At 59.1% G+C, this 11737-nt stretch overlaps 1 protein-coding gene across 1 annotated transcript in view; it reads left to right on the forward strand.

Moving 5' to 3' along the window:
- Positions 1-7009, forward strand: part of GJC2 (gap junction protein gamma 2) — a 9940-nt gene extending 2931 nt beyond the window's left edge. The window contains exon 2 of the mRNA XM_007456497.1: positions 4689-7009. Coding sequence (XP_007456559.1) covers positions 4707-5996 — 1290 coding nt within the window. The 5' untranslated portion in view covers positions 4689-4706 and the 3' untranslated portion in view covers positions 5997-7009. The remainder of the gene's footprint in view (positions 1-4688) is intronic.
- Positions 7010-11737: the final 4728 nt, after the last annotated feature.

Raw genomic sequence — 11737 nt, forward strand, 5'->3', positions numbered from 1 at the left:
AAAGAGGTTGCCTGAGATGCCCAGGTTCCCAGGGAAGGTTTCCACCAGTCCTCTCGGTGAGCTGAGCACTCCACTCTGGGGGGGTGGGGGTGGGGCAGCCAGGCAGTTCCACCTCAGCCAAAGGAAGTCCACCCACCATGAGAGGGGGCACATGGGAGGAAGCTGGGCCAGGGATGGGAAGGAAATGGCTGGGCAGGCCCTGACCTCACTACTACAGGAGGAGGCACTGGGCACCTCTGGTTCTCAGCTTCTGACCACCACCCCCCCCACCAGTCCAGGACCTTTGTTCAGACGCAGGGGTGAAAGGGGCTTGAAGCGGGGAGAGCCCAGCTACCCACCCCTGCAGGAGCCACTCCATTGGTGCCAGAACCAGGTGTGCAGGGCCCAGCTCACCCCAGCACAGGTCATCCTGATGCCCACTGGAGCCCATGGTGCCTGCCTATCACCCTCCTCCCAATAGGGTGCCTCCTTGGGCAACTCTTGGTGAAGATGACCCCAGTCCCCTTCATGGGGATCCCCCATGTGTGCCCTGCACCCTGCCCAGTCACCCCTCCCTCCCCCGACCCCACACCCTTTAGTGAACACTCCCAGGCCTGCCCCCTCCCAGACCTTGACACCCAGGTGCACCTGGGCCCCTTCTCCCCAAACCTCGTCCTAGATCCCACTTGAGTGGCCCCCACCCGTACTTGCTCTAACATGTAGCTTTGGGTGAGATTCCCTCTGAACAAAGGTCCCAGCAAATGCCAGGGCCTTGTTCCTTGAGGGGCCAGCACCCCCTCACACACCCTCCTCTCCTGCTGGCCCAGCCCAGAGCCAAGCTCCCACTGGCTGTCTCCCATCAGCACTGGGCAGCCGTGGGCCTGGCCTTTGCCTCCCACTGTCCCATCTCTGTGTTGGGGTCCTTCTTGCACCCCACAGCCCCAGGACAGGTCACAAGCAAAACTCCCAGCTCTGTGCTTGAAGCCTCCAGACACAGAGAAATACGTTCCAGATGGGACAAGACAGAGAGGGAACTTGAAGTGATGGAGTAGGAAACCATTTTAAATAAGGTTTTTTATTTTACAACACATGTGATTTACAGAGAAGCTATAAAGAGACCAGGGAGAGTTCTCATTTGCCCCCAAACCCAGTTCCGCAGTGATGTGCTTGTCACAACTGGTGCACCAATATTGATACATTGCCATTAGCCAAAGATTCCTCACTTTTCCATGTGTCCTTTTGCTGTCCCAAGGTCCCCAGGGGGAGGGGTGACTGTCCTCGTGTCTCCTTGGTCCCTCTTGGGGGTGACTCCCTCAGACTTCACTAGTTACTGATGCCCTTGGCATTTTGAAGGTCAGGTAGTTTGTGAAAGCTCCTCCTGGAACTTGTGTCAATGTATCTCATGATCGCCTGCAGTGAGGGTTTGGGAAGAAGCCTCCCGGGGCAGCAAGGTCTGTGCTCTCAACTTGGCTCCTCCCTGCAGGTGGGGACCTCGGCCACCTGCCTGAGGTGATGTCTGTCAGGTTGTACTCCTCCCTCCCTCCTTGCTGTGCTCTCTGGAAGAGCGCCCGCCTTGAGGTCACAGTGACTACATGAATTATTCAGAATTCCCTTCTCCCCCATTTAGTTATTGTATCATTTGTGTCAGTGGGGTCTCATACATTTTCTACCTTGGGCAACAATCTATAAACCAATCTATAATAGCAGGGTGGTAGGCTGGCCTCAGAGGCAATCGGGTGGAGAGGCAGGACCAGGGGGCAGGGCTCAGCGTGGGGTGGGGTGGAGCGGGAGTGTGGGCGGGGAGTGGACGCTCGTGGGACTGCGGCGTAGTAGAAGCCCCAGCAGGGGTGGTTTCCGCCTGTGTGGGAGCAGAATGCGGGTGCTGGTGCGTTGGGACCAGGTGCGCTTGGCATTTTACTGCAAAGTCCGGGGGAGTCTCAGGAGCACAGGTCGATGGGCTTCCTAAGGTGCTCGGCAGAAGCGAGGCAGGCCCAGGGAGTGGCAGGACCCGGCGGAGTCCAGTTCAGGGTTTTTGCTGATGAAGCGGAGGGGGTGCTGAGCAGAGAGCCGTCCAGGATAAGCCCATCTGAGAGGAAGACGCTTTGGAGGGAAATTTTTGGGTCTGGTCTTCTGGGGTTTGCTGTGCCTGCTGGCATCCATGTGCCGATCCAGCAGCTGGCACCAGAAGTCTGGATTTGGGGGACCCCTGCGCATGGCACTGAGGGCCTGGGCTCCTCCAGGCCATGGCTGGTCAGCATCAGCCCCCTGACCATGGAATGACCCCGCCGTGACTGCGTGTGTGACACAGGCCCCGCACACACATGTACGCAGCACACAGGCATGGGCCCTTGGGTCTGAAGAGCCAGAGCCTCTGCTCCACACCCAGAGGGTGCCTGAGCTCCCCCACTGACACAGGGGGAAGGAAGAGAGGAGGTTTGCTCACCCTTCCTGCTGCCCAGGCTGTCCCCTCCTGCTGACAGCCTGCAGGGCCTGCACCCTCTTTTCTCCACACGACTTATCTCTGGGGGGGGGGTGCTCTGACTGCACCCAGGTCAGCCCCCCAGGGCAAAGTACCATCCTTCACACCCCAGGGCAGGGTCCACCCAGTGCCATGCTAGAGCTGGTCTCAAGAGCCCTGCCCTCAGCCCCCACTCCCCGCCCCCGTGCGTGTCTCCTCGAGCTGGTCATGCACCTGGTGGGAGCATTTACACCACGGGAGTCAGCAAACACTACACCAAGGCTTTTCCACCGAGGGCCAGTTGTTAAATACCACACAGAAGGGGTCAGGACTGCCCTGGCACCCCCACCCTCCCTCCCATTTCTCCACTGGGCTCCATCTTGGAGGGGAGAGAAGTGGGGGCTGCTCTGCCATCCCTTTTCTGGGTTCCTGCATGGTGGGACTATAGGCCTCAGCCTCCTGGAATGTGGGACTGTCGAGGTCAGGGTTGGGGACAGGTCCTGAAAGAGAGCTGAAGTTAGAGCTGAGGAAACACAGCCAGCTGAGGACATCAAGACCCTCATGCTCATTCCTCCTTGAGGCAGAGGTATATCAAAGATGGCCCTGAAGGGCTGGGCATGTGCCAATCTGTGTACCTATAAATGTGTGTGCCTGTGCATGAGTGCATTGCACATGTGAGTGTGTGTATACATAGGTATGCACATGTGTGTCTGAGTGAACGTATTTGCATGTGCACTTGTGAGTGTTTGCATGTGTGTGGCTATGAGAGGGGCGCTGCACACAGATGTGAGGAAATAGGGTCACTTCCCCAGGAACCCCGGCTGCCCCCTCTTCCTGCCCCCACCCCCTGCCCCGGGAGAGGCCCCAGCTCCATAAAGAGCGCCCAGAGCCCTGAATGCCCCTGTTGTTCCATTCCACACCTGCCCACGCTGCCTCCCAGGCCTGTTCCAGAAGGAGGGGGCCCAAAACATCAGGTACTCAAGGGTCTTCTGCCTCCAAACTACCCAGGAGCAGGTACTGGTGTGGAGGAGGGAGGGTGGGCATTAGGAGGCTGCAGCCCCCTCCCTAGAGGTGCAGGGGTACAGGGGTGTGTGGTCCTGCCCACTGAGCCCCTTCTAGGTACAGGCTCACTCAGGGGTAGCTGATCTAGAAGGAGCACTGGTCTGGGACGTGGTAAGTGTCCACATGGCTGTCTCCCGAGTGTCACAGGTGCCCGAGTGTGGTTGTATGTGTGCCTTACAGTGTCTGTGGGCCTCGCTGCACATGGTGCCACCCTGAACAGACACCTGGGCTCACCGCCCCCCACCCACAGCCAGGATGTGCAGAGGGAAAGGGAGTGCTGGAACAAGAGGGAGGAGCAGCCTGGAGGGTAGGCCTCAGCCCCTGGTACATACAGCTGGACCAGTGGCAGGGGTGGGGGGGGCGCAAACAGCACGGCAGTGGTCCTTTGTGGAGACAGGGGGACCACAGCCCCTGTCCAGGATGTGGAGGAAGCGGGGGCCCACTGTTGGGGCATCTGGAACTGATGGGGCTGGGGGCTACAGGGGCTGACAGAGCCGTTGGGTCTGGGTATGGATGGGATTAGGGGGTGATGAGAAGGCTAGACTAGGAGGCTGGGGGCTGAGGGCCACTGGGTCTAGGGACCTGGAGAACTGTGGACTGATGGGGGACTGGAGTGGCTGAGGAGCTGGGGGGCCAGGCAGGCTGCAGGCCCAGCCCCTGGTGGGCCCTTGGCATGCTGGAAATAGGAATCCAGCAACCTGGGTGCTGCAAGGTGGGAGCAGGCATCTGAGGTGAGGGCCAGACTCTCAGTGAGGCTGGTCCGTTTTCTGGTTGGCCCTACGAAGGCAGCTCACCCAGTGGACTCCCTGTGGCTCTCAGGGCCTGGGGTGAGGTCCCCAGAGGCTGGGTAAGGGACACAGCTTGCACAGCACTGGGCTTTCCTAGAGAGCTGGGGGATGGCAGGAGGGCTGGCCCTGCTCCAGGCCACAGCGACCTAGAGTCGGGTTTTGGGGGGAGCAAGGGTATGTGCTCAGCCAGAGAAGGAGACCCCTTGTCTGTCCTTGTAGGGTCTATCCTCTGGCTGCAGAGGGCCCGGCCTCTTGCTGATCCCTTCTAGGGCAGGGTCAGGACCCTAGGTGAGGGCGGCGCTCCTGGAGGGGCTCCAGGTGCCACTGTACACCCTCCCAACCCACCAGCCCTTGCCCCCATTACCCTCGCCCCAGGTTGAGCTCCTGCTCATGGCCTGCAGGTCCCATCCCCCGCCCCTATGACCAACATGAGCTGGAGCTTCCTGACGCGGCTGCTGGAAGAGATCCACAACCACTCCACGTTCGTGGGCAAGGTATGGCTCACGGTGCTGGTGGTCTTCCGCATCGTGCTCACGGCGGTAGGCGGTGAGTCCATCTACTCCGACGAGCAGACCAAGTTCACGTGCAACACGCGGCAGCCGGGCTGCGACAACGTCTGCTACGACGCCTTTGCACCCCTGTCCCACGTGCGCTTCTGGGTTTTCCAGATTGTGGTCATCTCCACGCCCTCCGTAATGTACCTGGGCTATGCCGTGCACCGCCTGGCCCGCGCCTCACAGGACGAGCGCCGCCGCGCCTCTCGCCGCCGACCAGGCCGCCTCGCGCCCCGCGCACCCCTGCCGTTGCCCCCACCGCCCCACCCGGGCTGGCCCGAGCCCGCAGACCTGGGCGAAGAGGAGCCCATGCTGGGCCTGGGTGAAGAGGACGAGGATCCGGGGGCGGCCGAGGGCCTGGGCGAAGATGATGAGGCTGAGGACGCGGGTGCAGCCAAGGGCGCAGGAGGGGACCCAAAGCTGACTGGGGTCCCAGGCCCGGCAGGTCAGCATGACGGGCGGCGGCGCATCCAGCGCGAGGGGCTAATGCGCGTGTACGTTGCCCAGCTGGTGGCGCGGGCCGCCTTCGAGGTGGCCTTCCTGGTGGGCCAGTACCTGCTGTATGGTTTCGAGGTGCCGCCCTTCTTTGCGTGCAGCCGCCAGCCCTGCCCGCACGTGGTCGACTGCTTCGTGTCGAGACCCACTGAGAAGACGGTCTTCCTGCTGGTCATGTACGTGGTCAGCTGCCTCTGCCTGGTGCTCAACCTCTGTGAGATGGCGCACCTGGGCCTGGGCAGCGCGCAAGACGCTGTGCGCAGCCACCGCCCCCTGCCCGCCACCCCTGGCCCCATGCCTCGCCAGCAGCCCTGTGCTCTCCCTGCCGCGCCTTCGGGCCTGGCCTGCCCACCAGACTACAGCCTGGTGGTGCGCGCGGCTGAGCGCACACGCACCCACGATCAGGACCTGGCCAACCTGGCGCTGCAGGCACTGCAGGACCGGCGGTCGCTTGGGGACCTCGACAGCCCACCAGGCCCTGGCCTTCCAGCAACTGTCCGGGGGCCCCCGAGGGCCGGCGCCCCTGCCTCCGGGTCGGGCAGTGCCACGTCGGGGGGCACCGCCGGGGGCCAGGGCCGGCCAGGGGCCAAACCCAGGATGGGCTCTGAGAAGGGCAGTGCAAGCAGCAGCAGGGAGGGTAAGACCACCGTGTGGATCTGAGGCCTGCATTGGCTGCTGTCCCTCCTCCCTCCTCACCAGGGCCGAGGTGGAGGGCTCTGGAGGAAGTCTAGGGTCTGGACACCACCTAAGGGGCAGAGCACAACCTACCCTCCTCCTCCCCCTCAGGTGGCTGCTATCCCCCTCGGGAGGGGGCGGAGGGCACCAGCCTGCTCTGCATCACTGCCCCTCCCTGCCTGAGCCCCATCTTCATCCAGGATAGGGTGGAGAAGGTAGGCCTGGGAATCACGAATGGTCCCTAGCTCTGATCCATAAGCCCTGATGGGTAGGTGGGGCTGTGGCTGGGGCATTTCCACCCTCCCAGAGCCACCCAGCTGGCCACCTCAGGACAAGGCTGCCCTCCAGGAGAGAGCTCCACCCCCTCCTGCCCCGCTTTCCCGGCAGTAGCCCATGTGCGACTGCCCAGGGATGCTTGGCCTGGGTCTTGGGGAGTGCTGTGCTTGTCTACAGTACTCCCTGCCCAGCAAATGGGGCTCTTTTCCTAGCACCCACACTCTTCTAGCCCAGGTTCTGGTTCTTGCGGAGATGGAAGCAATGCCAGGTCTTCCTTGTACAGAAGGGAAAACAGAGACCACAGTGGGCAGAGGCCCCTGTGCCCAGCCCTGGTCTGTACCACCTCCTGCTTCACCCCCACTAGGCCCCAAGCATGAGCTGCCTCGAGTGCCAGGTGGACCTGCACCCTGCTTCCTGTTCCCTGCCCAGGCAGATCTGGGGCTCAGGCCCCGCATGCGCCGCAGGGTGGATGGGACCATGCCCTCTCCAGTTCCTGTGCTGGCCTGGTGTGGCCCCTTCCTCTGGGACATACTTCAAGTTCTGAAAAGACATCGGGCCCCCTTACCACTCAGACCAACAGGATGGTGGTGAGGGGCAATGGCTTTGCCCATGCTAGGGGAAGGCGCTCTGAGGCTCCCACCACAGCTTCTTCCCTCCAGCCCCCTCTCCAATTCAGACACAGCCTCCGAAGGGAGTGAAATAAAACTAACTTTCGTTTACAACCACACGTGTATGTGTGTGAATGTCTGCATAAATATGTGTGTGTGCTTGTGTATGTATGTGGGAGTGTGGTGTGTGCACATATGTGTGAGTACACATATAGGCGTGTGTGTATGTGTCCATCGCTGGCCTCTGGGGACACATGGCTCAGCTCTAGGACGGCTGGGAGAGGAAACCACTTTGCAGGGACCATCCGGGGAGTAAGGCCCTGGTTGAGCCCCTGCAGCTCCTTGGAGACACTCTAGTGCCACTCTGTGCCAGGCAACAGGCTCGGCCCAGAGGGGAGGGATATGGCTGAATGAGAACCAAGAACAGCCGGGCCTGCATGCTTAGAGCCCAAGGTGGTAGCTCAAAGGACAGAGAGGCAGTCCTGTCTCAGGCCCTGGCATTATACAGATGCTGACCAAAGCCGGTAGTGGTAGCTTTGGTGGGGAGCAAAGGTGAGCACAGTTGGGGAAACAGCTGCTGCCGTCAAGGAGCCACCTTGGTCTGGATTTCAGTGATCCTGCTGTCTCCCTCAGGCCCAAGGCAGGCCCTGAGAGCTTCTCCCAGATTGCAAACCCTCTCTGGGGTCCCAGGGCCAAGCCCCAAGCCTGGGTGAACCCCAACCCAGCCTGCTTCTGGTCAGATGCCGAATGCAGGCTGAGTCCCTTTCCTTTGTGGGGTCTGACTGGCTGATCCCAGGTTCCAGGTGACCCCACCCCAAGGTGAGCCTTGCCCCCAGGTAAGCCCCACCCCCATGAAGTCCCAGATGTCAATGCTGGAAGCAGAGCCTCAGAAGGAAAGCCAATCCAGATCCAGATCAGGGACTCACCACTCGCCTCTCCAAGAGAGGAAAGCCCATGGAACTGGCATCCCTGCATTTGGGGCTGTGCTGCTGGCAGTGTCGTCGTGAGGAATATTGGGTTTCTGTGGTGGGGAACATGTTGTCCAGCCATGCCTGGCTCCCATCAGTGTGACTGGGTGCAGTGAGCGGCAGAGCTGGTGAAGGACATCTGCAAGGCACTATTGTTGGCTGACACCCTTGCCGTGGCCCCTCCATAGCCTCCCTGCACACTGTGTCCCTGAGAGCAGCCTCCTGCAGCCAGTGGAGGGCCTGGAGGACATCAGGACTTCAGGGAGTTAAGTGGGCATTCCAGGTGGGGAATAGTGGGAGACTTTAGGGTTCAGAACCACCCTAGTGGCTGGAGAGGGCTGGTGAGGAAGGCAGGTGTCCACCCCGAGCAGGGCCCAGAGGTTGGCCTCGATCCTGATGGTCAGTGCTCCCACATCTCAAGTCCATGAGGCACACTTGATGGTGACAGGGTCCCACAAGGGGTGGAAGGTGGGGCATGGGCCCTCAGCATCTGCCTGAAAAGAAGCCTTAAGCCAGCAGATAGGGAGACCCTGGGCAGGTTTATGTTTGGGGAAGAACATTCTGGATTTCACTGTGACAGTGTCCAGGGAAGCCTCCCCCCATCCACAGAGAGGGAGCTCTAGGTCAAGTTCAAGGGGTCAGGACCTCATTCTCTGGGCCCTTCCTGAACAAAGCAACATCAGGATCTCACTCTCTATAACTCAGGTTGGGCTCCTGGTGTAGCTGCAGCCTGGGAGTGTCTGGTGGGGCCAGGGCTGGCTCAACGATTTCCTCACTCACCGAGCTGGGGGTCCATGCTGGGGTCCCTCGATGTGGTTTGGACCTCCTTGCAGCATGGCGACCCAAGAGGACCCAGAAAAGGCCAACTGACTCTTATCATCAGCCCTAAAGTCATATCACTTCACATCACAGCAGTCACAGGCCTGCAGGATCCCTCTCAATGGGCCAGTGTCACATTTTAAGGACATGTGGAATAGAGAGTCTCTGTTGGCCTTGGTCCGCTGGGCCCCCTAGCCACGTGTGAAGCCCTTCAGCACCCCTCCCGCCCGCACACACAGGGGCACGTGATCTTGGGGCCTCTGCAGCCACTGCTCCCTTCTTTTACCACAGTTCTGATATCGGTCCATAATTTGCCCCATACTGTTTAGCCTGTCCAGTTTCTATCATCTCAGTCCCCCACTCCTAATTGGTTTAGATACAATTTGAGGCAGCTGGGTCAACGGGAACAGGACACTGCCCAGGGGCTCCTGGAGAAATCTATTTGCTGCGTGTCTGTGACATGGAAGTCAGATGTGGGTCAAGCTGTGAGTCTCCGTGCTCAGTGGGTTGGTCCAACACCAATCTAGATGTTGCGGTGAAGGTGTGCTTTTAGATGAGATTAGCATGGACAATCTGTGAACTTTGATAAAGCAGACCATCCTCCCTAATGTGGGTTGCCCTCATCCAATCAGGTGATGGCCTTAAGAACAAAGACTGAGGTTCCCAAAGAAGTGATTCTCCCTCCAGACTGCCAGTGATGATTACATTTATGGGTCAGCTTGACTGGGCCCCGGGGTGCCCGGAGCAAGCATGATTCTAAGTGTGTCTACGAGGGTGATTCTGGATGAGATTCACACTGAATCTGCACACTGAGTAAAACAGATAGCCCTCCCCAGTGCGGGTGGGCCTTGGCCAATCAGGTGAAGGCTTGAGTAGAACAAAAAGGCGGAGTAAGAGAGAACTCCTGCCTGACAGTTTGAGCAAGCACACTGGTCTCCTGTCTTCAGATTCAGACTCAGGCTAGAACTCTCCTGAGTCTCTAACTTGTAGATGGCAGACCTTGGGACTCCTCAGCCCCCATAGTTGAGTGAGCCAATTCCTTATAATAAATCTCTATCGAGTTGGTTCTCTTTCTCTGGAGAACCCCAACTAATCAACATCCCATCAGCCAGGGGTTGTTAAAAGGGCATCCCAGTTGTGAGGAAAACTGCAAATGGAGGCTCTATTCTGGGAGGTATCTCAGTCAGCTCAGCCTGTGTAACAAATACCATAGACTGGGGGCCCAAACAACATCTATTTCTCATAGTACTGGAAACTGGAAGTCCGAGACCAAGGTGTCAGCACCTGAGGCCACTCTCCTTGGTGTGTAGACAGCTGTCTTCTCCCTGCGCCTTTGCATGGTCTTCCCTTTGTGTGAGTCTGTGTCCTCATCTCCTCTTCTTATAAGGAAACCAGTCGTATTGGATTAGGGCCCACCCCAGTGACCTCATTTGACCTTAATCACCTCTTTAAAGACCCCATCTCCAAATACAGCCCTGTTCTGAGGTCCTGGGCATTAGGGCTCCATAATGTGAATTTGGGGGGATGCAATGCAACCCATATTAGAAGGCAGATGCCTAACTAAAAGCTCAGTCACCACAGAAGGGGATCCTAACGCATTAGGCTCTTGTCTCAGGAACTTAGGGGCCTGGATGGACCACTGGGGTCCTGTATGTTTTGTGAGCTTTCGATGGGGGTGACTTAGGATTTACTGTCATGTCCTCCCAACTGATGTCACTGGCCATCCCAGGTTAGGGGAGCCAACCTCTGTGTCATACACGTTCCTACCTCTAACACCAATTTCTTGATGTTTTGAACCACCATAACCATGATCTCATGCCTGAGCCCCGATACCCTAACGGGGTGTCCCTCTCCCACCTATGACATAGTATCTAATATGCCCAAGTCTGTTAACTCTCAGAGGTGGAACCCAACCACTAAACTTGGCACTTAATGCTCACCTAACTACTTAAAAAAAAAATCCTCTCAGTGCCTGTATGGCCATGAGGCTGCAGAGCTGAACTGGGGTGCAAAGCCATCGACCCTCACCCCCCATCTTCTGCGCTCTGGAGCAGGCTGATGGGTTGAGCCCAGGCCTCCCCACCCCTGCTTCACTGTCTGGTGGGGTCCTCGGGCTGTGTGGGGCCCACCCAGGTCGTTATAGGGGCAGAGCCAGGCCAGGGGAGCGGCTGGAGCAGGATCAGACAGAACGGCCTTGTCTCATTCTCATCTGTTTCCATGGCTGGAGCCAACTCGCCGGCTGCTCAGGGAGATCGTGGAGGGCTTCAGGGTGGGGGGTGCCCAGAATGGGGGCAGCTTCCTTCTTCTGACTTTGGGAAGGGAGGAGGCCATGAGGAGAGAATAACAGGAAACAACCCCTGGCCTGGCAGCAGCTGGGAAACAGGGTCTGGGACCCCCATGTCTGCTGATTTTCCAGCTCTCAGATCCCCACCCCTCCCAACAGCTCCAGGGCCCATGGCCTCAGAGGGAGGAGATGCACATGCGATCCAGCAGCAACCTATGCCCCCAGCTGGACCCAGGCCAATGAGTGGGGTTCCTTGGGAGCATCCTGAGACCAGTCCACAGTTCCCTCCACCTAGACCTGTAGGTATGAGAAGCTGCAGTGAGAAGACCTGAGAAGGAGCAGTAGCCAGGCCATGCCCACATGCAGGGGTCCCTGCTGTCAGGCTGGCCTGGCTAGTGCAGAGGTCTGGGAAGCCTTCCTGGAGGCGGGAGCCTGAAGCAGTGCTGGTTGGCAGACTCTAGAATGGTGGGAAGTGCTGCCTGCTCTGTTCACAGAGGCAGCCACCAGCTGACTGTGGCTCTGGACATTTCAGTGTGGCCCATTCAGTAAGGAGCTACAAGTTTCATTTGAGTTAATTTGCATTTAAACAGCCCCAGGTGGCAGCAGTGGCCCTGCTGGACCAAGTGGGCTGGGCTTGGCACTGGACTGGGAACGTCAGGTAAGGTTCTGGGTGGCCCTGGGTCAGCCTGCTGGCCCTTCCCACAGGCTGTGCTGGTGGGAAGCAGGTTTACTGCTGGCCAAGGGATGGGCTGATGTGAGGCTGGAGGAATG

The sequence above is a fragment of the Lipotes vexillifer genome, unplaced genomic scaffold, assembly GCF_000442215.2.
Source record: "Lipotes vexillifer unplaced genomic scaffold, Lipotes_vexillifer_v1.1 scaffold814, whole genome shotgun sequence".
Classification (NCBI taxonomy): domain Eukaryota; kingdom Metazoa; phylum Chordata; class Mammalia; order Artiodactyla; family Lipotidae; genus Lipotes; species Lipotes vexillifer.